Source organism: Perca fluviatilis, chromosome 10 (assembly GCF_010015445.1).
Source record: "Perca fluviatilis chromosome 10, GENO_Pfluv_1.0, whole genome shotgun sequence".
Lineage (NCBI taxonomy): Eukaryota > Metazoa > Chordata > Actinopteri > Perciformes > Percidae > Perca > Perca fluviatilis.
Genome location: NC_053121.1, coordinates 30,074,963 through 30,102,919, shown reverse-complemented (window position 1 = coordinate 30,102,919; position 27,957 = coordinate 30,074,963). Strand labels below are relative to the sequence as shown.

The following is a 27,957-nucleotide window of genomic DNA, read 5'->3' as shown; positions in this document are numbered from 1 at the left end:
CAATGGTAGTGTGTGAATGCTGTGGCCATAGTGGGAAAAAGCCCGGGTACATGCATTATGCAACATTGTATGCAACGCCTATTTCCGGATACAAACCGTACTACGCATGCGCGAAATTGAATCCAGTGGCGGGGAATCAGGACGACAACAAACTTGTATGATATTGCTAACATTCAAACGCAGAAGGGGACAGCTTTTACTGTTACTTACATTATTTTTAATATCTTAAGTCGAAGATGGTTGAAGGTCCGGGCTGTACATTAAACGGAGAGAAAATCCGTTCTAAAGTCCAAAAAGGACAAAAACTGAAGGAGATCAAAGGCAGTTTGACAACATCCACCGTGAGTTAGCGTTACATTATGTCACAATTTGCGCTGGGGTTTATATATGTCAATGGGTTCGTTAGCTAGCTAGTTATTAAGCTTGTTTCTGCTGCTGCATGCTGTTAACCATCTTGGGACTCTTTACAGAGAAACAACTCCGAGGGAAATGCCTTCCACAGGTTTAATGGTTGTCCGTACACTGGAGTTGAAACTCTGGGCAAGGAGCTCTTCATGTACTTCGGTCCAAGAGCGTTGAGGTAACGTTAAGTATACTGTGACTTTTAGCTAGCTCAGTGAATGCCCCCGGGTTTTAGGGTTAACGTTACGCCAAATCCGGTTTCAGATCATGTGACCTAATTGGGAATTTCATATTACTACTAATCATACTTGGTCACAAATTTTATTTTGATATCTGTTACTTAACGTGGTGCCTACATCATTTTTAGGACTAACGTTAAGCTATATGGTCACACATTTTGATAGCTCACTGATTCTTGGGAATTTGAATAAAACAGGTTTTAATTTTGAAAATAAAAAGTTAGTTAAATTACAAAATCTGAAGGTATATCATTATAGATCAAAGTGTTGGCAGTTCAGCAATGTACTGGTGCAACCTCCTCATTTTGTATTTTTTTCATAAAATAGACGTTTTTCCAGGTATTACTTTGTTTTTGTCAACACCGTCAGATACAATAAAAAGCATATTATGTTTTATTTATTTGGTCTAATATGTATTTAGAGTTTTTAAATCATTATCTGACATTTGTAGTACACAGATATGCTGTTAAATGTTGAATATTCACTTTCGTTCATTTTTTATACTGTTTCACGTGTACTCCTTTTTAAAAGATCTAATATACAACGTTTACTTTAAGCCTAAATAGAAAAAAGTAATGTTTTTTTATTTAACAAACATATATTTGTATTAAAAGAGACTTTTACTTTAATAACTCAACAGCACTGAAGAAACATATTGTAAGCATATTCATTTAAAACAAATAAAACTCCCTCTGACGGTGGTGACTTTAAAACTGACGGTGGTGACACTAATCTGGTGACAGTGGCCTCATAACAACATACAATTCCAAAATGTATACCACACAAGATGGCTTCTTGCTTAACAACTTAATTTTACTATTGGGTCCAAAAAATAACAATCCTGAGCATGTATATCATGTGAAATATGTTTTTGTCACCACCGTCAGACATCACCACCGTCAGGTTTTTTGTGACGTACAGTCTGACGGTGGTGACAAAAACCTCCAAATAGTCCTTAATAGAGGCTAGAATAAAATTGTTGATCACAATAAATACGGGCTCATGGCTGTGGTTCGGCCGCAGCCTCAAGGCCGAACCACGACGAAAACCTGACGGTGGTGATATCTGACGGTGGTGACGTCTGACGGTGGTGACAAAAACCTACTCTTTCACATGATATGCATGAGTTGTTCACATCTTGTTTCCCCTCTATTGCTAGCTACTTCAGACCTCTTCTTAAAAAGTATACATTTATGTCATAATCTAATCTAATATTTTTTATACAAAAGAGACGGTGTTGACATTCCAAAAATATGAACAAGTTTAAGAGAAAATAGCAAATTTAAGGGAGCTTGAGTGATCTTGAAGCATGCAGTAGAGCTGAAGGTTTGAAAATGGGGTCCTCAGGAATGTAGTTGACCGACTTTATTGCTTTTTATAAATATCTGACGGTGGTGACGAATATGTGGGACAACCACAAAATAATAGTAAATATTGTTAACTCACTGTTTGTAGTTTTTAAAACATATTGCAATGTACTATTGCATGTGGTAAAGATATTATTCAATTAAATTATTACTTTATGTCTTTTTAATCAAGTTGAAATGATTATCTCCTATCCCAGGACAACGGATTTTGTAGGCAGTGGGCCAGCAAATAATCATTAAATTAATAAAAATTAAACTATAAAAGAACCTTACATATGTGCAAAGGACCCCTTGATTATAACCTTGATTCTTTTTATTCATGAAAATGTTATTAATTTCCAACAGAATTGGCACTGTTCTTAGTGGAACATGTTTTTGCCAAAGTTTCAAAAATCAGTGAGCTGTGATTTCGGGTTAACCAACATCTGTGTGTTAGTGTTAATATTGTATTAGTTATTTTATTTGGCTCATTGCAGTTCTAACATGTTTTGGTCCTATAGTTCAACCATGTAAAGCACTTACTTAGTTTTAAAAACAGCTGTATAAATAAAGTTTTAAAGTTTTTTTGTTATTAATATAGTGCCATATATCAAGTTCAAGTTCATTTATTTAGATAGCACATTTAAACAGCCGCTAGACAGACCAAAGTTCTTTACAGAGCAAGCATATAAGAAAATAAAATTGTTTCTTTAAGCCAAGTACCCCCTGACCAGCGCTAATCATTTTTGGTAGAAAAAAAGTGTATATAAACAGGAACCATACAGCGCTGTCAGTGATAGATTTACTAAACCGCCTTGTAACTGAAAACAACTTGTAACAATTTAAATGCTAATGAGAAAAAGAGACAAAAACTGTAAAAAAGACAAAAACTTGGAAAAAGATGGTAGAGAGAAGGAAGGAAGGAAGTAAGGCAAGAACAGGTCAAAATAATATCAAAAACTTCAAAAACAGTGACATAAGAAGAAAAAAGTGAGAAACTTTGAAGGACAGTAGAAAGAAGGAAGGCAAGAATAGGTCCAAAGAAGGCGACACAAATGTCACATTTTTGGTTAGGAAAAAAAATTCTACATAAAGAAGAACAATGTTCTGGACAACAGCCTTGTAACTATTAAACATTTTGTTAAACATCTCACGTACCCCCTGCAGTCCTCCAAAGTACCCCTAGGGGTACACGTACCCCCATTTGAGAAACACTGCCATAGAGGATGTATTAGCTAGTAACATTAAAAATGTTACCTTAATGTCAAATTTGTTTGTTTGCCTTTGTGTTGTTTGTTGTATGTTGACGGACCATAATGAACAAGTTAATCTTGATTAGTGTAAGATGGGGTGGCCAATATTGATAAAATTCTTGATGTGATCTTAGATTGCAATATCAATATATAGATAAAATTACATTTTCTATCAGGTCAATTGAGAAACTGTTATGAACAAAATAACTGAACATGATTTGTCTTTTTTTTTGTGGCTAATCCAGTGAATCAGATACCCAATAAATCTACATACTTCTATAATGGATTTGCCTTGGACACAATAGTCTAATACAGCCAGAGATATTAAAGGCATAAAGTTACCGTATAAACAATATTGTATCATTTCTAACAGTTTACACCCTTTATAGTGTCTCACAATATATATGTATATCTTCATATAACCCAACCCTAATTGTAACAATTTATGAAGTCATAGTTATTTTAATCATCAAATAAAATCAGTCAGTCCTCAGTCCTTTATAGGATATATAGCTGTATTGGTGAGAGTAAGCAGGTAGATTAGATCCTTGTGTGAGAGCACTTCACCAGTTTGTGTGACTGTTAATAGACACACACTCACAAGCTACAGGTAGGTTGGAGCCTGTGACATTTCTATCACACAATGGAGGCTACAACCACCAGGCCACCTTTTGTGTCCTTTTATCGCCAAGTCTTATACAAATTGAGACATTGCTGTCTGTCAGTGAAATTTGTCTTTTCTTTGCTTCTTTCTTTCATGCTCACCTTTTTTAGAGTCCACTTTGGTATGAATGGATCAATGCGTATAAACCCTGCTGAGAGGAAGGAGAGGACTGGCTCCGTACCAGTGCTGGAAATACACCTGACTAACGACATTGTGTGCTTCTTTGACAGCACTGTGGAAATAAGGTAACAGACACACCAGCATAGCCTAGATAGAATGAGGTGATAGAAGTTCACCTTGGGGGTATGAGTCTCATTCAGTGAGTATGTCCTACATTAGGTTGTCTGAAGACGGTGGCTGTTGTCGCATGAAAAACACAGCCTCGACATTTGTCCTGTTCATTGACTGTAAGGTCCTGGTGTACTATTCAGTAGCCAGACAGACATTTATTTTTGCCGTCTGAAAATCTAACCTATGCTGTCCTATCTCATAACAAACGCACTGAAACAGTATATATGAAAAAACAGTTTTGAATTGGATAACCTCATAAATGGAGCAGTTGACCTCGTGGCACACTTTCAGGAACAGCAGCCATACGTTTTCTAAATTCCTCCAGTACTCTAAAGCAATGTGCTTGCAGGTTGACAGAGGACTGTGAGCAAAGGGTGAGGGCCATGGAGAGTCTGGATGTGTGCTCCTCCAAGTTCAGCTTCTCCCGCTCCGAGGAGGCAGTGAGGAGCCAAAGTAGCAGGATGCTCTGTGACGTTCTCCTAGACCAGGCCGTCATGCCAGGCGTCGGCAACATCATTAAAAACGAAGCCCTGTTTGACTCGGGCCTCCACCCAGCCGTGAAGGTATGGACAAGATGATGGATTGTGTACAGCAGAGGAACAAAAAAGAAAAAGAGAATAAAAATGCGAGACAACTCTCACAGAAAAAAAAAAGTGTAAGCCCTTGTATTATTGAGTGATGCATTGAAATGAGAAGGGTGAAACGGGGAGATGACAAACAAGCGCATTGCGACAGATGCACACAGATGTGCCTTCCACTGTGTGCAGTTTGGAATTGGAAATGTTTTTCATTTATTTCCATGAATGTCTTCATTGAGACTCAAATAGGGGTTTTACCTTTTGATTTCTAACATGTTTATAAAAAAAAAACTCACTCACTCAAATATGTATTATTTATGATCTGGAAACCATATCCTGTGAAATGGGAAAGAGCCAATGCTTCACATTGCTCTTAGGGAATATTTTCATTTTACCAAAAAAAGGAGGGTGGTTTTCTTTTTTTGATTTTATTGATTGGCCTATCCGTTGCCAGTTAGAGACACTGTGCGGCATGAATGCTGCTATTACTATTACTACAACAATTACCAGGGGCTTTGCTCTGCTCCCCTTTTAGAAAGTACAGTTGGGGTTTAAGAATATAACACATTCGACCAAAACCTAAATTTAGGACTTTTGGCCCCTTCTTCTTTTGGGACCACTGGATCTTTATGAGCTTACCCTCCATTATCGAGCCCCTTGGTGTCCCGAAAGAGCTGCAAGTGGTCTGTGTTTGAGTGCTTTAGATGTTCTTTATTTAAAAAAAAAAAAAAAAAAAGAGTCCGGTTCTTGCTGCCCAGGCTTCAACTCTTGAAAATGAATTGTATGTTATTTTTCGTTGTTGCATCATTTTAAATCCAGTTTTTCATTCATGTCTGGTGTTTTTATTGTTTATATGCTTGTGTTATTGATTTGCTGACTGTGAAGCGCCTTTCGTCTCTGTTTTTGAAATGAAGAGCTATACAAATAAGGTTTATTCACTCTCCCTGTGAACTGTAACTAACTGTGCAGCTTCATTCTTTTTTTTTTATTTAGGTTCAACAGCTGACAGACGAGCAGATCCACCACCTGGTGAAGATGACGCGTGATTTCACTCTTCTGTTTTACAAGGTTAGACGTTTGTACATAAATCGCAAAAACTTATGTATTTGAAACAGTTTTGGTGGCAAACGTAGCTCTGTATGTGCAGACACATTTACTTTAGGCATTTAGTTGACGCCTCATTTAGACTGACTTGCAATAATGGATTAACTTAAAATCCTGTATTGCTGAGGAAGGAGAGAAAAAACCCAAAGCCCTACTGCCAGGAGAATAGCTGAAACAAATGTTCCTGTCCATGCATAACAGACAAATATGGAAAGGTGAAAGTTTTTTTTTTCTCTTTATGCTTATCTTTTTATTCACTGGTCTGCCCTCCCCGTCTCTATCAGTGTCGCAAATCTGGCTCTCCCCTCTACAAACATTACAAAGTCTACAAACGTCCCCAGTGTGGCCAGTGCTTTCATGTCATCACAGCCTGTCGTCTTGGAGACAACGGCCGGATGACTTACTTCTGCCAGAGCTGTCAGAAGGGAGATCCCAGCGGGGTTGACATCAGGTAGAAATCCTCATAGACCTCTGGCACTTTGAATGAAAAGGTATTTTCTTGCATTCTTGTTGCTCGAATATGATACCAATGATGTTTCCAGTACCTGAAGTAAGATAAAACGCCATGCCCTTTTTTTCAGTAGTTTCAAGGGAATGCATACTATATATTCTAATTTTATATGAATAATAATTGTTTGGCTCACGTTACATTTAGTGTATTTACTTTTTGAGAATTAACTAGATGAGGCTTAGTAAATTCTTGCCAATAAAATGTTCCAATATAAAATAAACACCTTTTTTTTTTTTTTTGTAGGCTTTTGATTTTTCTTAATACATTTGAATGGTTTTAATGTAATACCAAAAGGCAACACTGTAAGCTAGGTGTCATTTTTCCAAACCTAGTCTTTGCAGAAAGTTCTAAAGCCTTTTTAGATAATATGTTCAAATTCAGAGAGGCCATCTTTGCAGGCAGATGGGCTTGGCAGGGAGTGGGAAGTGTTATGTGGGGGAAATTAATGCGCAGATAAGGCTGTGTTTGCCAGACAGGGCACAGGCTCAACACCTCCTGGGTTGTATTTGAGCAAAGCTTTGCGAGGGGTTAGAGCCTAAAGCCCTTACAACACATTACATAGCTGATAAAGCAATCTGTGAGGAAAGTTTCCCGAAAGCCGCTGCTGCTTTCCTCCTCCGTGGCTGTTGGCGTTGCAGATTTGCCTTCTTGTCAGACAGTCGAGCTTCATGTCAGAGCACTAACATGTACGCTTGGAGCAATTATACGAAATGCGTCGCCTTGTCGCATTTCTTCATCCTCAGCTCAAACTGCATGTTTGTCTAGTTAATGTTGCCTCTTCTCTTTGCCTGTGTTTTTACATAATTAGGTTCCAATAGTAGCGGCTGAATATTTCATATTTGTTGCTCATTTTGCATTTGCAGTTCCTAAGGACTAAGGAATCGAGGGCCTGTATGTTGACATATGCACACATTTAAAGTCATTCTGGTAAACTTTAAGGTAATACAATGAAATAGTAATTTATGTCACATTTCCCTGTATGGAAGAGTCATTTCCCCAAAAATCAAAATACACTCAGTTGGCAGTTGATTAGGTACACCTAGTTAAAACTAATGCGTCCATCATGAAGGTTATACTGTTCAGTTTTTGTTGAAACTTTTTAGAAAGTTGTTTCAACTGTATGGTCATTTTGGAGACTGTAGTTTGTAATATGTAGTCTACCATCATTGCTATAAATGGGGTGGACGAAATATTAGAAAATTTTGTCTGCCCTCATTGATGTGGCAGTTTTTTTTAATAGTGTTCTGAAAGTGTGTGTGTGTGTGTGTCTGTGTAAACTTATTCCTGCGTCAGTGCACACGTTCTGCTCATTGGTATGCCTGTTTTAGCAACAAAGGTTTGTAAGGATCACCAATAGTCACTCTTGCGTTTCCTTTATCTAGTAAGCTCCCAGTCAGAAACAGTTTGATTAGCTGGGCCTACAAGGAGAGAACCAATGACAACGTGGCTAAGAAGGAGGAAGAGGACTGGGCCTGTCAACTCTGCACGCTCATCAACCAGCCAGCAGCAAAAGCCTGTGATGCCTGCCTCACTCCAAGACCTGAGGGTGAGTGAAATGTTCTGTTCTTACAGTCACTGGGTTTAATGGGGTGACAGAAGGTCCTTGTTAGAAAGAGATAAAATAATAGTAGCTGTAGTTTAGTTGTTCAGCTGAATGGTCCCTGAATGATACTGTTTGCAATTGACCCCTAAGTACTTCTGAGTAAGGCACCAGACACCAAGCTGTCGAAGTGAAACTGCAGACCAGCACTCGGCCTGGTGTGTGTGTGTGTGTGTGTGTGTGTGTGTGTGTGTGTGTGTGTGTGTGTGTGTGTGTGTGTGTGTGTGTGTGTGTGTGTGTGTGTGTGTGTGTGTGTGTGTGTGTGTGTGTGTGTTGCCCAAGTAACAAGCGCATCTGTCCGTTGGCCATTTTTCTTTGACTTATCTTGAAATACATTATGGCAGCAGTCCCGGGTCTCTCTGTTGTAACCACCAAACCACAGTTGAATGGTTTACTTTTTTAGGATTAGCATACTGCCAAATTTCTATTCAGTTTTTAATTTTATTTTATTTCTTTTAATCACAGCTGATTGTACAGCTGTCTTTGGCCGGTTACACACTGGATGCGTCGCGCGAGCGTGTCAGCTGCGTGGCGTGTCCGTTTTCGGCTCCCATGTTAACAGGTTAGAGCTTACACACTGCCTGTGTGACATGCGCGGCTGGAGCCGTGCCGAAAACGCGTGCCTGCTAGAAATAGAACCGACGCCTATTTTTCACGCGACACGCAAGCGTGTTGGAAGCGTTTCCAGGCAAAATAGAATAGGAAAAGCTGTTTATATGTCGTTTAAACACGAATACATATTCATAAATGACATGTTGATGTTTGAAAGCCTCTAGGTTTTGATATAAATGTAATTTAAAAAAAATTAGTAATATTGCACCTGTCAGTACAGAACAAAATATTCTGTAGCCTATTTTGCCGTCAATACTGCCGACGTTGTCTTTGCTGTAATCCAATCAGTATATATTTATGTTTAACATGGTATTTCATTTTAGCAATGGGAAACATACATGTGTCCAGACAAGGCTAGCAGCAGCAGCGCCGCTTCAGACACGTTTGTGGTGTGTAAAGACATAGAAAAATCCACGCAGCTGACATGCTGATGAGACGAGACGTAATACATCTCTATAACAGCAGGCGGCGCTAATCTGTAATGTTGCCCAAGAAATGAAAACCGGCAGCTGATTGGACGAACGCGTCGCATGGGTTTGTTTTCTCCGTCATGGCGGCCAATCAGAATACGATCTCATATTGTACTAAAATAGTTCACTGAAACGTGTTTCTGAAAACATTTTAAGCGAGAAATAGGCCGTGCAGTTGTTGAATCTGTCTTCATTTCAGCTCAACAAAGGTCAGTTTAAAAGATTTTCATCAGATTTTGAGAGACTCTAGTCACCTCATCCCGATCGTCATTTCCGGGTGAGTCCCGATTTCCCTGCCGCCGACCGAACATGTCAGGTCGGCCAAAATGAACGCCGACAGCCCCCCAGATGGACAACGGCACGGGACACACCGAACAAATTTGAGTCACTGACCTCGCCAGACTGTCCCACGGCCGATAATCGGGTCAATGCGTCCCGGGCCTTAGTCAGTCGCTGGCTCCTACAGTTGGTTCAGATAATGTTGTCAATATAAACAAATAACACTTTGGACCAAAACATTGCGTACATTATATTTGAAATTAATTGTGATTACCGCGCAGAGACCCTTTTTTTTTTTTTTTTTTTAACTTTGACAAAAATGGGTATTTCCAATCCCCTCTGATTTGGTGTTTTAAAATAATAAAACATGACAAGGGGTATAAATACTTTGAGTTTTAATGGAGTTGTCCTCAACTGTCCAAAATAAGAGTAATATGAGTCTACTAGATCTAAATGTGCATACATGTACAAAGTTCCGATTTGCATTTGTATATTTACACCTTCTACTATTGACCACTAAGCTGCTTCACTAAACCAGTTGGGGGTTAAGTGCCTTGCTCAAGGGCACATTAATGGTTGTTGAGGGAGGGGAGAGTAATAGTTATTCACAGCTCTGTGTTAATGACTGATGTCAGGCATTGTAGTTCACCATTACTGAAAACATAAACTTATTTTCAGAGTATTTTCCTGCGGGGGCTTATTTCACAGAGTTTTGCATAAGGGCATCTTCAGCACAACAGATTGTGCAGCGTTTTATTTGACGACACAGCGTGGCAGTCTGCTGCTTACTGGTACATTTTATGTCAAGATAACCACTTGAAGCCAACAACAACCTGCATTTAATGAGAGCAGCCAGTTCATCAGAATAAGCTCCAGCTGCCGAACATAAAATGAGTTTTATACTCTGGCTCCATCTCCACAGTCCACGAAGATGACGTTAACACTGAGGCATCACCCTTCAACACTGATTTGATTAAATACCCCTGCACTGCCTTCAAGAAGCCACAAGAGGAGCTCAAAGTCAACTGGAGGAGTGCATTCGGCACTTCCACCCTTGTTTTCTCTGACTTGAGCAAGAAGCCAAAGCCTGTAAACTCCCCACTCTCCCCAGCCGGCAGTCATTTGAATTCCTTGGCGGCAGAGCGGGGTTTATATAAATACAGCGTCTGCCAAGGGACAACAAGCCCCAATTACGCCTCTGGTGGCTGGCAGAGGCAAAGTGCCGAGCTCTCCAACGGGGAATCACTGGCCTCCTACAGTCACCCATCCAAGAAAATGAGAATTGATCACAGTCCCTTTCCCGGTAACAATGCTCAAAATGGAGCCCCCAACTCTGGGTGAGTGAATCTCTCGCTTGGCTATTCATGAATAAGTTTATAACAAAAGAAGGTTTTTTTGCAACCTCAGGGAGATCTGTCTGTGGAATTTTTAATGCAACATTGTTAAAAATAAGTTTGGATTGATGAATAGCCATAGTAGGATATTGCAAACCATTATTTACCGACACATATCAGCACACACGGTTGAAGAGAGGTTGTTTGCTCGCTAATAAGGTTTGATGTGACAGGTATACTTGTGTTTTGTTTTCAGTTTATTTCAAACTAATAAGACTTTTTTTTTCCCCCCATTTCTGTCAGTATGCGCAAACTAGAAGCGACAAGCCACAGCTCCTCCATTTCTTCCAGTCCCAGTGTCCCTTGTTGTTCTTCCCATCGTCGTCCAGCTGTCCTCAGAGCCGTCCACAAGGAGGGGGAGAATAAGGGACGACAGTTCTATGCCTGCTCGCTTCCCAGAGAGACAAAGTGTAACTTCTTTGAGGTGAAAATGGAAAGCAACTCATCTCTATGGCATTGTGTGGCCTGGAAAATAAACAACTATGACTATAACCATTTGTTTTAACGTAGCGGTATCTCTAGTTTTAGCCACATTGCCAATATGTTGGCATCACATTTGAATGCTTGAAATAAAAGTTTATAAAACCTTATTTTCTCTGTTGCAGTGGGCTGACTTGCATTTCCCTTCTTGTCACCATGGGAAACGCTGTTTAATGAGGACAGTTCTGAAACTGGGACCCAACAATGGCCGGAATTTCTATACCTGCAGCTTTCGAAAGGGCAAACAGTGTGATTTTTTCCAGTGGGCAGAGAATGGACCAGGGGTATCCATCCTCCCTGGTTGTTAGTGTGTTTTAGCAATGCATTACTTCTACATGAAACCCAGATGCCTATATGTCATAAATTAATGTGTATATAAATTAATGGACATGGAAAGGGAACCGATAACTCATTAACGTCGTGAAATTTACAGATTTGTACTAAACTATACATTTATTGGAGAATAACAAAATCAACTGTATGACCTTCAGAGCATGCTCAACCACGTTTGTACAAAAATGTTAGCTAATGTACTTAATCAAGTGTGTAATCTCATTTGGTTTGTATCCTGTCCTATCAATGTCCATCTTTGAAGATGTATGTTTCACGCGTGCGTTTGTTGTATAACGTTTTTTTAGTGATTGCTGGAAGGTGTTTTTGTTGTTTCGTCAATTGTTGGAGCATGTGATGCAAGAACAATTTCCTTGTAAATGACAAGTTTCTCATCTTAATTAAATTTTCACATTGTTTTTACATTTTATTTATGAATTAAAACCCAAATCATCAGCATAAAAACACAGGATGGAGGGTGTTAATTCATTTCATCATATAAAAGAGATGCACAAAAATCATACACCATTTAAAGGCAGTCCACAGATTTCAGGAGTGGCACGTCTGACTCAGAGTCTGATACCATGTAGTGGAACTGGGAGAAGCCCGGGGCTTTGTTACAGGCCGCACCTTAAGAGATCAAAAGAGGAAAATAATTAAACAACATTTTTACTCCTTTCTTATGAAGGCCAAATGTAATACTGGTATTAAAATCAACATCCAAATATCCCAAAATACAAAAAACAGGCTTTCATGCTCACTGTCCAAGTCCCATTGATCAATCATGTCAAATGGCCAATGTTTTTATATATATATATATATATATATATATATATATATATATATATATATATATATATATATATATATATATATATATATATATATATATATATATATATATATATATATATATATATATATATATATATATATATATATATATATATCTATATATATTACTGTAGCAAGGCTAGAGATATTATTTGTATATAAATGATTTGTTTTGGTTAAGCATTTTAGTTAAAATAATAACCATTTAAAAAGAAGCCGTTGAGATTACGACAACAGTTTTTATTTGTCATACAGATAATTTATCTGTTCAGGCCAAATTTATACTGGATTGTCTTGTAATCGTTTTGAATAATCTTTTTTTCAAAACATTTATTAGGAAGTTTAACATGCTATCTGAATTATTTATAAAAATGGAAAAGCAAATGCATTTAAATAAAAAAAAAAAAAAGACTGCCCTTATCAATGTGATATGTGCATCCATCTGCTTGTCTACATCTCTGTAGATGTGTGTGTATATATCAGGTGTTTGTGTCTTCGTACCTTTGGCAGTAGCTGAACAGTCTGTATTTGTGAACCTTAACACTCACCATAATGGCCACTTGTGTTAGCACAGATGATGGCTCCGAAGAACTCCGAGTAATGCCTCTTGATTCTGGAAATGGCCGTCTTGCAGGCTGCCGAGGGATCTGCCCCGGCCCTCATCAGCTCCACGGCCAAATAACTGTTGGCAGAATAACATGCAGTTCACATGAGGGAAAACCAACAAGTGCAGTCAGGGTCACCAACCAGGATGATGATGGGTATGTGCTTGCGCCTCGCGGTTACGGCGTGGGATAAATCTGATGAAAACAAATCTGATGTCAAGAAACTAATTAAATATGATTTTTTTTAAGTAATACTTGGAGCCTCACTCCAGGAGAGTCGACTCGTCACACTACATTTTAGGTGTTCCCAAGTGTGTACAATCAGCAAATGGGGAGAAATTGTAGTAATTTACCATCACCGCAATGCAAATTGCTTGCTCTACACAGACACTGAGTGCCATTGACTCCATTAGCCTAGAGTCAAATTTATAAAACAATGAGTAACATATTGCAATTTCCTATAATTTACTTGTGTAAAAGTTTGGGATTTTAAAGTGGAAAAGTTCTAGTAACCTTTTTCCCTAGTGAATACTTCTGACAGGAGAAACTGTACCATGGTACCATGTTAGGTGTTATTTTCCACCAAAGATAGCAAGCCAATTAGTTTAAGTAAAATTCCCCTTTTTGGAGAGAGGTACTATGTATTTGAATGTGTCTCATAACACTTGCTAAAGATTCAGGATTTTGGGGACAGCATATATAGGACCATGACGAGAGATGACTTTTTAAAATGGCCTATTGGCTGGTGATGATGTGTTACTGCTTCATTTTGACAGTGAAGTCCCTAGGAAGGCTTGTAACCATACAAATGTGTGTGGCACGGAGAATGAATGATAAACACACTTCAGTTCACCAGTAGCAAGGTTTTTCTTGAAAAATGCAACCCCAGATCGTTACAGGAAGTGTCTCAAAAAAATATGATTCAGGCGGCCCCTTAGGTGTGGTTGTTGTGTGACTAGGAATGTAAAGCGGAGTGCAACTTTAAAAAAAAAAAAAAAACAGTTTGTGTACTCCACAAACTCTTCTGGATAAATAAATCTTCCAAACATAACCCTTCTGAGGCTGCCATATTCTCACAGCCTGCAAACAAACAGCAGCTTTAGTCTCTTAAAAAAAAAAATCTTGCCTTTTCTATGCAATGTAAAAATGACAGTTTTGGGGCAATGTAGTCAAGCTTCCACTCTCTGGTTCACACCAGAAATTGTTTAAAAATGTGTCACAGATGTCAATATTCTCTGAAACATAATTCTTCTGTCAAAGAAAAAGCCATGTAACAGTCCTACTATTCAAATAAGTACCAATAAACCCTGGTTATGGTGCACAAAGGAGTTGTGATCCAGTCAACATGTCTCATGGAATTAAATCCAACACTGTTAGAAAAAATCTGACAGATGACTATTAATAACAGGAAAATATATGCGTATACATTTCAAACTGAGGAAGAAACCATAAAACCAGCAAACAATAGGTACCTCGGCAGAAAGCGCATCATGAGGTCTCCGTCTCCGGTAGCAGCAGCACCACCAGCTGAGCTATCTGCATAGGCCCCTGCTCCAACGATAGGGGAGTCCCCAACACGACTGCAGGACAGGAATAAGACAAGATAAGGAAGGGTTTAAACATTGGCTAATGCCACATGGACAGAAAAAAAAAACAGTTTAACGCTATAGGGCCCTATTTTAACGATCTAAGTGCACAGCGCAAGTGCGTTTAGGGCGTGTCCAAATCCACTTTTGCTAGTTTGACGGCGGAAAAAAGGGTCTGTGCGCCGGGCGCATGGTTCAAAAGGGTTGTACTTAATGCCTTCATTAATGCATACTGTATGTTTGTTTTGGACGTAACATATAAAATAAACCAATCAGCGTGTCATCTCCCATTCCCTTTAAAAGCCAGGCGCGTTTGTACCTTGGCGCATTGCTATTATGATGGCGGATTTGCACCGTAATATTTTTATTTGTAATCTTTTGCATGTTTGTGTGCTGCTGCGCTTCCCTGTGTGTGTGTGTGTGTGTGTGTGTGTGTGTGTGTGTGTGTGTGTGTAACAAGCATAGTGTGTGCGTGCTGTGCATAAGCCTAGGCGCATTTTACTAATTTGTTGTTAAATTAACAATGAAATGCTGCGCTATTGACTTTAGACCAGGTTTTTGTTGGTCAATGGCGCGATCACTTCCCGCTGCCTCAAGATAGTAATACACCAAGAATTCACCTGAACACACCTCCCTGTAAGACCAGCACGCCCAAGGGCGCAAAGATGGGCGCAGGTGCATTTGCTATTTAAACAACGTGGGCGCTGGACAGGAAATTGACAACTGCGTTGGTCTTAAACTAGCAAAGACACTTGCGTCGGGCTTTGCGCTGCGCCGTGCCGGGTGCAAGATAGGGCCCATAGTGCGTAGTTTCTTTTGCCCCATGAGGAATTCTAAGTAATGACAACAACACTGTCGGCCGGTCCACATGATACAAGCCTTTAGTGATCGCGCACGCGCCCGCCACCCCTCCTCCACGCAGTTGCTAGTAGCCACGGAGGACACGGAGGATTAAAAAAAAACATGACTCTTCAGTCAACATGGCATCATGACTTTGCGTAAACATACACGCCACTTTCCTAAAGCCAAATGGCGTGTTATCTGTACGCATTGTGAGCTATCCACGTGTATGTCTACGCTGTATACAGCGGATGTAAACATACACACCACGTGGCGCGAGAACGTGCTGTGCTATCGCGAGTACAACGTCACACGCGTGTAAAAAAAAAACGGCTGAGTTTAGGAAAAGAACATTGGGAAAGGCTTTAGTAACACAAAAACACGACTGTGACCAACATCACACGCTTAGGAAAACAATAAAGGTTGGGTTTAGGAAAAGAACATTGGGGAAGGCTTAAAAAAAACAGTTGATAAACACCACACGCGGGACATGATCCCGTCTCTCCTGGGTGAAAGTCCTGAACCAACCCCAACCAACCAACCAACCAACCTACCTCTGCAGGACTTTTTATACTACTCGCTACGATAATTCACACGTAATGTAGGTCAATGGAGGCCAAACGACATTAATAAAACACGCTAAAAAGTGATTATGCATCTTTATAAGGCGCCAAAATGGCATACGAATTGGTGTGTCATACACATGCCACTTAATGAGATCAGTCTGCTTCAGAAGAGGTCATTATCGTCACTCGAGCTTCTGCGCGGGAAAGTCATCGGACGCCACAATCTTCTGAACACAGCCATACTGAGAAATCCAGAGACAGTTGTGTGGAGCTGATAGTCTTAATTAGCTTTGTAGCAATTCATTTGGCAATGGCTTGAATGTAACAGACGTTCATTAATATCAAAAAGTTACACACTAAAGCTTTAAAAAAAACATTGTATCTCTTGAAGACTTAATGAATGGCCACCATATAACTGCGACTCAGATTTGCAGCAACATCTCGTTTAGTATTACAATTCATTATGGAACCTTTTCAACTGAACTGAAACGTGTCAAACAGGAAAGAAAACAATTCCTAAACCTAAATCTTGAGCCCTTATAAACACAGTTATTGTTCTATTAAGAGTTCTCTATTAAAAGAGCCCATATATTTAATTATTCAAAAAGTAACGAAACTGAAAAAGCATGCCAAGACATGATATAGATTATGACACTAATCCACATACCCTGGAACTTTGTGAGTTAGTCCATTGGTCGACGTACCAGCAGCCACATGACCATCTTGATCAAGAGCAACCATTCCTGGTGCATAAAAAAAAAAAAAGAGTGGAATTGAAATGTCAGCCATCACCAGGGTATCCTAGTAGCTAAAGAAAGCTCAACAAAGTCGTTTAAAGCCCTTGTGTGAGATAGTGCTTATACTGCTGAAGGATTTTGGGAGCGTATTAAATTCCTAGCGACTCCAGGTGCCCTGATCTGTACATAAGTCTAGTTCAGACCATATTAAAATTGGGGCAGGTAAAAAGTTTAGTTTTGTAGAAGCAATAATTAATCGCTTTATTTTTTAGATTTGAGCTTTTGGACAGAAACGCAAATTCAAGCCCTCCAAACTGAATTGTTCCCTGCTTACCTGTACTTCAGTAGGTCTGCCTATGGTCCTTTTTGGCACAATATACTGCTAAACTCTCTCATCCATGTCTAGCTTCAACGAAGTGCTTAAATACTAAACTGTATAAAATGCCTGAGGAAAGCTGACTTCACATTCTGTGTTAACAGAAAAAAGAAGAAAAAAAACCTACCTATGGTGTCATGGGAGCGCGTATTAGCATGCTGCGCCCTGAGGTTCTGTTTCACTGTTGCCCTGGGCTTGTAGGGTCCACAGGACTTGGAAGGATCTGGAAACACATTCTTTTGACAGGACAGAAAACATCACTTTTGGCACAACGCGTGGGAAATTGCAGGCATTTGCTTTGATTGGATTTGTCATGTAATGAAAGAAAACTATCAGCACTATTGTCACCAAGTGTTTTGGCACCTAATAATATACGGTAGGGAGTCTTGTTATGATTGGACTATTTTTAAGTATCTTATTTACAGTGACTAAACCATTAAAATGAACAAAACGTCCCAGTTTAAATTCCTGCTGCAGCCAAAATGTGTCCTTCAGCAATCAAATCCCACGTTTTACTGAGACAGACAACCTACATGTAGTGTACCTGAGGGTAGTGTAGTCTGAGAAAAGCTTTCCCTGTCTCTCTACCTCGCCGAGTCTTCTCTGCTCTTATGAGTGACTGAATGCAACAGCTTGACCTGCAGGGAGGTTTTAAAAAGTGCATTCTGCTCCTTTGATGTTACATGTAAGTGGAATTCTGCTAGAAAATGTCAAATTTTGAGTTAAAGTGGACAGTCACAAAATGTGGGCCAAAAAAAAAGGTAAACTTCAATGGTAAAAGGTCTTTTCATATATAATGTGTATTTTTTATTTTTATTTTATCCGCATTACCTTTGTACAGGGCTTCCTTCATGCCAATGATAAAACCAAAGTTGGGATCAACTAGTCTGATTATGGAAATTCCTGTGCATTGTTCATAAATAAAAGTGTTATATGTAATTTCATGACGGTAATTGTTAAACCCTTGAAAACATTCTCTTTAATGACATGAGGTACAGTTGTTGTCCTGTGACCTCAGCAACAATCTGAAATTTTACACTCACAACAAAGTGCCAGCTGGATTATACAATGTGTTGGAAGTATCGAATGTGCGTATAGAGACCAGTACTTTATACTGTGGCATCCGTTTCGCGTCTTGTACCATTTGCCAGCATTTACTGCTGAATGCTTTCTATGTCTCTTGACCAAATCTATTACACATTTTGGTATGTACTTGCTAAATGAAGAGGAGACAGTGAAGATGCCACAGGCGGTAACGGACAGTATCCTTCCCCAAAGGGAGGCGTACATGTACTGTATATTGGATACACTCATGATACCAGGATTTCCAATGGAATGAATGAGGAGATTTAATTTGCTTGTTTCTTAGGAAGTGAATATGTTTTTTTTCTTGGTTTTTCATGTTTTAGTAGCCTACGTCATGAGAGACTCTCTGTCTGGAAAGGTTGTGGCCCATAACCCTAGCTCCTAACCCCTGTTTGTGATGTATTTGTTGTGCTGGTTGTGGCTAGAGATGCACCGATAGACCGCCCGTCGCGGACGTGGCGGTTTTTCGCGCTACGCCGCGCCATGACCGGCAACGCGGTCGTATGTCCTGACATATGCGGTCAATGCTAAAATTAACTGACAACATAAGTTATATGCGTTACAGTTCTCAAGGACGTGGGCACACACGGACGCGACGGCACAGTCTCTTTTCCTTTCTCTCAACTTCTCCGCCGTGTGTGGCGCGTACCCGCTCGCGGTGTGAAGCGCGTGTCCGCGCTATTCTCGCACATGTAGGGAACCTCGTGAATTAACCTGCACCATGTCAGCTGTTTGGAAATTCTTCAGCGTGTGTGCAGAAGATAACAAGTTTGCAATATGCAACACCTGCAAGGAAAAAGTAGGGCGTGGAGGGACGACACCAAAAACCAAAATCACATTTTTTGGGGGGGATATTGGATGGGAAAAGAAGGAAATGGTTCTAACATTGCACTTTAGATGTGTGTGAATTTCCCACACCAGGAGTCATTTATATAGTTAATAACTTTATAGTGATCCATTATCTGTTCAAAAATGTTTCTATATTCTATGCAAAATGTTCTATTAAAGAAAAGATAGAAAATAAATATTTGTGTGTGCTGTAAAGTGGTTAGAAAAAGTGAAATCGGAATTGGCTAAAATCAGTATCGGCTGGCCTAACTCAAAGAAAATCAGAATTGGCCTAGAAAGTTGTAATCTGTGCTAGAACTGAAGATCTTTGCCCAAACCCGACGGGACCCGATGGGTTCGGGCTTAATTTCTATTATTTTACACAGGCTCGGGCCGGGCTCGGGCTTGCGCTTCGGGCTGCATGGTACATGAGCGGTCAGCTGATGCGTTTCGATTGGCGTGAAAATGGATCCTGAGGAGGTGAAACGGTCTCTGGAGGACTTAATTAATTTCTTTGTTCCAACTTCCAAGTGGCCTATAGCCTCCGTTAATCATGAATAAATGATGTTTAAAAAATGTATAAATGACTCATTTTTTACGAAAGACAAAGGAGCTGTGTGCGTGCGGCGCAGTCTCTTTTTTTCTCTTCTCCTTTCCCCGAGTGGTGGCGCGGTGTCCCGGCCGGTGCGAAGCGCGTGTCCGACACTCTAATGATGCTGATAGACGGCATTTACAGTCGGGCTTTAAACGGGTTCGGGCTTTTAAAAAGCTGTCAATCAAAATGTACGGGTCGGGCTCGGGCCTTTTCGGGCCGAACTTTTAAGGCCCGATTACAGCTCTAATCTGTGCATCTCTAGTTGTGGCCACTAATAATTAACCCCACCTGTGTATATTGATTGTGAAATTGCCAGAATATACACTGAAGAATCTGGCATCTTGCACGAAACGTCCGTGGGGCAATATTAAAAAGTCAAATTGGAGCGCTGTCCCCGGTCTTTCCTTTTTCTTATTATTGTACTTCTAATTGACTGACTGATTTGCATGAACTGGGTGGTAGAAGTGATAAGATTTGTCTCTTCCTCAACCGCTGTTGAGATAACCTTGAACAAGGCACCTAGTAACTCCTAAGTTGAAGCGAACAGATTTCTTTTAAAGAATAGCAACAACCCAGCGCTGTAGGACAAAAGCAGACTTTTTTCATGAACTTCTTAAGTATGCCTGTCAGTTTTTCTACTTATTATCAATCTTTTAGAAGCAGCACGCCTGTAGCCAACAAAAGTGAGGAAAAAACACACTCTCTAATATACGCACACACACCTTTCGATAATTAGGTTGGCAGTTGCCCTTCAGCCACTGTGAGAAAATATTCACAGATTTGTTGGTAGTCAGGTCTTCGGCGATGAAGCCCATGTTTTCAGCAAACACAGAAGCTATAAACAGAGAAGTAATACTTTCAGGTCAAGTTACACATTCTGGTCCACACTGACCTTGGGTTATAGGAAAACAAAGGGTCACAAACAAAGGAGGGGCTGGAGGCAATCTCATTTCATTAAGGCTTGTAGCTTTGGCTTGTGAGGGAGGACGAGTCCTACATCGCTACTGTTTTGAACAGCAGTGACCTTACCGAATGGTATTTTAATTAAGATAATTTTTTGGAATCAGTGAATTGAATCTCACTGGGAAAACATGAAAACTATTTTTGGACAAATGAGCCATATTATTTGGTCTACAAGTCACTTACCACAGTGGAATAAATTTTTTCTATATTATATATATATTATGAACCCATGCTAAAAAATGAGGAAAAATCCAACCTTTAAGGACACAAATTTTCTTTGGGAATGAATAGTGTGTGTGTGTGTGTGTGTGTGTGTGTGTGTGTGTGTGTGTGTGTGTGTGTGTGTGTGTGTGTGTGTGTGTGTATATATATATATATATATAGCTTATTCTATGTTTGCAAAAATACATGAAATGCCAAATGAAGATAACTAATGCAAATTCAAATACCAAAAAAAAGTGTCTCCTTTCAACATATGTTGAATCTCTTTTGTGAAATAATCAGTAAATTGAATTTGCATACAGTAGGTTAGTTAAATAAGTGGATTTAGGATTGTTTAATGTTAAGATTATCCCGTCCAACATGAACCATGATTATATTTGACTTATACTTGTGGGCATTAATCCACACATACTGTACCTGACTCTCCCACTAGCAGTGTGTGGTCAGTGTGCTCCATCACAGCTCTTGCTACTCCAATGGCATTCTTGATTCTTCTTAGGTCTGCAACTGCACCCACCTCAATTGTATCCCTGGTAACAGAGAATACACACAAAACAAACATTACTACTGGTTTAGTGGACACAAGTTAAGTTCAAATGTAACCTGTGGCGTTTTTGACCTCAAGTAACTTACACACGAGTCAAGTCCATAAAATGCTACTCAGGCTAACATCAGTACCCAATGTCTGATATTATAATAATAATATACAGAAAAATAGAAACCCCCTTTACAGCGTGATGCAATTTACTTGAAATGCCCTGCAATAAATACTGCATCTGTTAAACCTATAGCATAGTGTCCAGTTTTGTTAGAGACAGACAAAAGTTGTGTTCTACTTTTTGAGGCTGTTGTGGCGATGTAATAGATTGCATCATAGAAAGGTGTTTCAAATAGTTATCCACCACAGCAAACTAACGTCTCCATGTTGCCAAAGAGTTGAGTCAAATTCTCCCAGACACAATATCAAAAATGTAACATTGTGCTTTAAAGATTTTACACAGCTAGTATTTGATTGCAGGGGTGTTCTATTGGATTGGGTTAAACTGTACAGGTGTCGATTATTGTGCTCAGTTTCAATAGGTCTGCCGGGGGTGATAGCCACTGTATTTCTTATGCAGCTATATTGGATAGTGTGTGGGATACTCTCCCTTTCCCACAATGTATTGAAGACTATGTAACCCCAAAAAAAGTTATTTTTCCCACTAAATGGTTAGAGTAATAATAACAAACTGCTTGTCTGTTATCCGTCAACGTGAGCTGACATTTGCCTCCCATGATAACGACTCAGTGTGTAAATGTTTGTAGTTAAGTAGTACTTGATAACTGGCAAGCTTTCAGATCCTAATGAGAATCTGAATTAGTGCTTTGTTAGAGAAAGGTCAACCAGTTACAGGCGAGCTGTAAATGTAAAAGATGCATAGACAGCACCAGCACAAACTGTAACAGTAATACTGACAGCTGCAGGTGCCTAATTAGAGTGGCCATTATAAAATCAATACCGATTATTTCTTTTCATTTATAGCTCTTTCTTGCTTATATTTTCTATGTTTTAGGCGATTCAGAATGACAGCAGCTTTCATCAAAAGTCCTTAAACATAAGACTTGCAAGGATAAAACTGGGCTTGTTCTGTCTTACACAGCTGCTTTTAGGATGCACATATGGCAGCTTGGATAGAAGAAAAAAAAAACAGCTGTTTAAATTCCAACTGCTTACGCACATATTCCATGTTTACAAATCTTCTGCTTAATCAAACTGCTTCATTATGCTGCATTACAAATGTTCTTTACCATGTCATTTCCCATTTCTACTTTCAATTAAAGTGTTGTTTGTGTCCATGGTTTACCCGTTCATGATCATGGCATCCAGTGTGGTCTCTCCAGACTCATCTGGGCTCCCGCCATAGCCTACACTGCCATCGCACTGCTCCATTTCACAGCGGGCACAGCCCTTCTCCACTGCATCCAACACCGAGCCACCGGACTGCAGGGCACTCCATGCTACAGTATGAAACAACACAGTGGGACATTCGTTATACTATATGCTACAAAACAGCCATTACAGATTAGAAGTAAACCCCCTCCACCAGCCTCTTGATATTACAGTGAATTCTGGCCATGCTGTTGTCATCCACCAAACATTTGGGATTCTTTAACTTAATCTTGGGAAAGGTTAGGGTCACTTAGAAACAACCATGCTGGGGCGACCTCTAGCTCACCCAGTACAACCCAGTCTCACGGCAGTTCGTGAAATGCTCACGTTATTTAAGCTATTGATTTGTGTTCACGGGGACGTTTTTTTTTTCCGTGGTGGCCAGCACGAAAATGTAAACTAATGTATTTAAATGGGAAGCATATGTCGTGGTCACAGCACGACTACAGTAGCGAGTAGTATGAAATGCCGAAAATCTGCGTAAGGTGGTTGGTTGGGTTGGTGGATGGGTCAAACAATTCCGGACTTTCACCCTGGTGGCCGGGGATCGCGTCCCGCGTGTGGCGTTTTGTTTCCCCGTTAACCGTCCCATTATTGTCGCGCGTTCCCTGCGGCCGTCTCCCGGCATGTGAGGCATCTTTTCCCTGTAGTTTTTTTCCTTAATCCAACCTCCGCCATCCCGTTATTGTCGCGCGTCCCCCGCGGCCGTGTCCCGGGGTGTGACGTTTGCTTTCCCCGTTAATCTCCGTATAGACCATTTCATGCTGGCCGACGAGAAAAACGTCCCCGTGAACACGAAGCAATCATAGACTGTTAATATTATACAGTCAATGGAATCAATAGATTAAAAAAAACGAGACCATTTCACGAACTGCCGTGAGACCGTGTTGCCCAGTGAGAGCGTTCATCCCATTTTGGCTGAGTCCTGCAGCGGCGTAGGGTTCGAATCCGACCTGCTGCCCTTTGCTGCGTGTCATCCCCCATCTCTCGCCCCCTTTCATGTCTATCCACTTTCAAATAAAGGGAAAAGCCCCCAAAAAATAGTCAAAAATAAATAAATAAATAAATAAAAACATGCTGAGAAAGAAAGTTTGTGTCCTGTTCTGATGAAACTTTACTGTGACACAATTTACATCTTGGTTTATAGCAATTTTGACAGCTAATGCACATTTTGCAAACTACATATTGCTTCGGTTGAGCGTAATATGTTTTAGAAAATAAATCTGTATTGAATCTGGGTTTTAAAAAGTCATCTTTTCTTATCCTAGAAATACCACACAACAATAATCTCCCAACTCGGCAGTGCTTTCTCCGAGATTGCGATTTTTAAATTGTGTTAAATATGTAGGGTTAAGTAATGAAATAAATAGAACCCATTAGTCCCGTTTACATTTCTGGGCAGACGAGTTAAAGGATCAGATGATGCATGAGATGACCAGTACGATGCATTCTAATTAACAAGGAATGTGAGCTGACAAGCATTTGGTCACTGATCCCCCAAGGGCCCATGGGGGATCAAAATACCAACTGCTAGCACTGTCACCAGCTTGCTAATAAATTCTCAGACCATCACACTGTGTTTAGCAGAATACTACCACAAAATCCTCCTTTTATTATTTATGATTTATCCATCTATAAATTCTGTCTGTCTTTGGTAAGTGCTCTCGTCTCAGCATATCATTCTTTTCTTTTTTTTTTTATATCAAACTCAGCATTACAATCCTTTTCACTTAGAAAATGCAGCAGAATGGAAGAAGAGATTAGGCAGCTATTGTCAGCTGCTTCTGTAAGCCCCCCTAGGGAAAAGAGATCTGCATGAGAGGATCAATAGTAGGGGCTCCCAGACTACACTTTTAAATATCTACCCACATAACAGATAGATGGGTCAGTTTTTCATTTCCATACCCCACTCAGGGAAAAGAGTTGATGTACATCGGATAAAATAAAGGGTATCCATCTATCAAATGGGGAGATTTTTTAGTTCACTTTAATCATCTGCAGGTTTTGATGTGTTGCTTGAGATGTTTTGAACACCATTTCTATCTTTCTATCTCCTCCCCCCCCCATGCTGATCTGTGCACCTGTTGGAAATCCACTTGACAGATTTGTCACAAGCCATGCTGAAATATTTTCAGTTTCAATTTGAACATGTCCAATGTATCATCCTGAAGGAAATCAAATTGACCTGGCAGACCTGGCAATGGTAGTTGGTTCTGCCCATTTCCTATCGCCACCTTTAACTCAGATGGTCTTACATACTTGTACAGTTAAGCTGTAGTGGAGACATACGCATATTGCAAAAAAGCACTTTATAGTAGTGTGAGGGGGGGAAATCCTGAACATACTGGTTATGGAGCCTGCCAGGCATTGCACTGCACCACACACTTACATTCTCTGTCGCCTTTCGTGATTGAAAATTCGCTCACAGGGTTCGATCTTGCAGTCATAATTAAACATTTAAATTATTTTCATTATTAATTAATCTGCAGATCATTTTCTTTATTACTGATTAATCAGTTGACAAAAAAATAAATAAATAGGAAAACATGCCCTTTACAATTTCCTAAATCCCAAGGAGATGTATTGAACTATTTATTTTTTGTTTAACCAACAATCCAAAACCTGAATAGATCTGAATTACTTTCACATTTGAAAAGCTGGAACCAGAGAATGGCTGATATATTTATTAATAATTTACTGAAATAATTAAATCGGTAGATCAAAAATAGTTCCCGATTCATTTCCTGTCAATCGACTAATTGTTTCAGCTCTAAACGTTTTCTACGAATTCTAATCAGGAATGAAATTAAACACAATATTAAACAAAAGAATCGAAGAAGGAAAAAAGATAACATCATTGCCATTTAAGCCTATTGAATTAAAGACTTAATCACTTCATTCATTTAGTTAACGCAACTACGTGTAGTTTTTTGGGGCATGATGACACAGTGTGCAAGTTACTGTTTTGCAACTAACACTTTTAGACATGTAGCCTGGCTGTTATTTAAGAATTTAAAGTAGATGCGTTCCACAACACACAAAGCAGAGGATATCCTAGCTCTGTGAGGATTCTCCCTGCATAAAAACACTTATTTACAGAATACTTTTGAGACCATTTAAGATCAATATTATCAAATATAATACCCTTTTGTACACCAATATAGGTACTTAGCAATTCATCTGGTGACCAAACTACTATTTTCATCTTCAAATTGAAAATGAAAGTTCAGTCAAAAGTTAAGAATATTTGCAGAATAGCCTATTCTGTATACACTAGTCTACCGTTATAAAGAAGAGTATATTGCAGCAATTCAACTGATCTGTCCAATGGATTATTTAACGCCCAGGCACATAGACAATGTGTTGGTGTTCAAAACGATGAAAACAAATAACCAACGTATACACTCGTCTATTCATTTTGGGTGCGTAATGTATTTGTTTGTGGTAAGATTTTGGCCACAATGTGTCACGACTGAACTCTAGGCTGGGCTGAATGAAAGTTTTAAACAATTCGGTGTAAAACACGTAGTAAGTAAGCTAACGTGTGGCCTACCTGCAGCCGTTGCATTCTTGAATGGCCACGTATTGATAACGAGAGGTAGTGATGTATGCCCAAGTGGAAACAGTACCGTTAAAGTAGGAATCAGGAGCGATACAAACATGTTGTCCTGACAAAACGCTGCATGGACATTACACCGACACAGAAGACTGCTAACGCTAGTTCCTATTCATTCCTATTTTTCACCCCCACCGTAAAGTATGTACTGTCACAGCAGAACGCGCAACATAGGAAAGTGTAATATCTAGTATGTTTAAAAAGAGAATTCGCTACACTTTGGTTTAACGTAACGATACAATTAAACTTCCTTGTTATGTCACATGCTTATGCTGCGTTCCAGACACAGTTTTTAGCCCGTAAGTTACGACTTCAAGTCACCAATCACGACTTGGTAGCGTTCCAGGCACCACAAACCCTTCTAGCTAGTGTTAGCTAGCTAGCGGCTACCTAACGTTCATAGATAGGCTATATGCCTAACGTTGACGTTAGCTATCTATGTTACTTTACGTTGCCTATTTATGTCTATTTATTTCTACTTATCACACAAAACTGTAACTGGGAGTACAACGATCTGGTACGAGTTCATGAGTAGTAAGTTACGGTTTGACTGCCGTTCCACTACTACATCCATGGTTCCAGGGCACTTTCACGGGTAGAAGGTTGTGAAAACACGAGTTACGGGTTGCCTGGAACGCAGCATAGTGGGCGGGTTCTTTTTTTTTAAAGGGGCAGTACAAATCCAATATTGGGAGATAGAGTGTCTACTCAGTTGGGAATCTGTCATGCACCAGCGGCTTGGTGATACAGAGCTGGCTAGGATAACAAAACAATCAGGTGCATAAAACAGCCCTGTGTAGCTAATGCAGCAGTTGCCTATACCAGACTTTTGTTCTTCTTTGTACTTCTGAACACTTCAAAATAAATGTGGGGAAATAACTGTATAGGGTCAGTGTAACGCTTATCAGTTCAATTTTCTAAGCACAAACGGACATTTGGAAAAACTGAAAATTGGGTTCCAATATCCAATTTTTAATTTTTTTATCCGCCTTGGCAAATTAAAAAATTGGATCTTTAACCTGTTTTTCCAAGTTTCTTTTTTTTTATTCAGAGGATCAGAAATTGAGAAAATTGCATCTGAGCTCCAATTATTCAATACTGCAATGGTATTCTCTTCCTCTACTTTGCGGAATATGCAGGTCATTAACTGCATATGGACCAAAGCAAAAAAAAAAACTGATAGACTTTGGGGTCAGAGGTGCTTGCAACTGATGGTTTCGAGTGTGTGTGTGTGTGTGTGTGGGAGATGGAGGGAGAGAACACCATTGCAGTATTGAATAATTTTGTAATTTTCTAAATTTATGTTCCTCTGAACAAAAACAGAAAATTGGAAAAACAGTTTGTCAAGGTGGAAAAAAATAAAAAATTGGATATTGGAACCCATTTTTCCGGTTTTTAAATGTCCGTTTGTGCTTAGAAAATTGAACTGCTATGCGTTACACTGACTGTATAGGCCTAGTGAATTAATTCTGAATTATTTTGTAGGCAGTCAATTATTCTGTATGATACAATTTTGAGAAATAATGTTTTGAGGTGTCAAAACATTTTTTTTTGAGGCATTGTCATATAAAACTGCATTGTCTAAAAAAGGACTAAGCTAGCTAATTAGACATGAAATGT

General features: G+C 39.5%; 2 protein-coding genes across 2 annotated transcripts; one reads left to right on the top strand and one right to left on the bottom strand.

Annotated features, from left to right (window-relative positions):
* Window positions 1–11,972, top strand: neil3 (nei-like DNA glycosylase 3). The gene is made up of 10 exons (XM_039813901.1): window positions 1–341; window positions 471–580; window positions 4,015–4,149; window positions 4,545–4,758; window positions 5,767–5,841; window positions 6,162–6,328; window positions 7,771–7,934; window positions 10,272–10,686; window positions 10,987–11,167; window positions 11,349–11,972. Exons 1-10 carry the CDS (start codon window positions 237–239, stop codon window positions 11,529–11,531), a joined length of 1,749 nt encoding a protein of 582 aa, XP_039669835.1. The 5' UTR covers window positions 1–236; the 3' UTR covers window positions 11,532–11,972.
* On the bottom strand, window positions 11,968–26,659 carry aga (aspartylglucosaminidase). Its single transcript, XM_039813903.1, has 9 exons — window positions 26,275–26,659; window positions 22,636–22,789; window positions 21,209–21,321; window positions 20,329–20,441; window positions 17,225–17,333; window positions 16,652–16,727; window positions 14,465–14,572; window positions 12,936–13,069; window positions 11,968–12,183 (listed from the first exon to the last, which is right to left on the bottom strand). Exons 1-9 carry the CDS (start codon window positions 26,381–26,383, stop codon window positions 12,083–12,085), a joined length of 1,017 nt encoding a protein of 338 aa, XP_039669837.1. The 5' UTR covers window positions 26,384–26,659; the 3' UTR covers window positions 11,968–12,082.
* Between the last annotated feature and the right edge of the window lie 1,298 nt (window positions 26,660–27,957).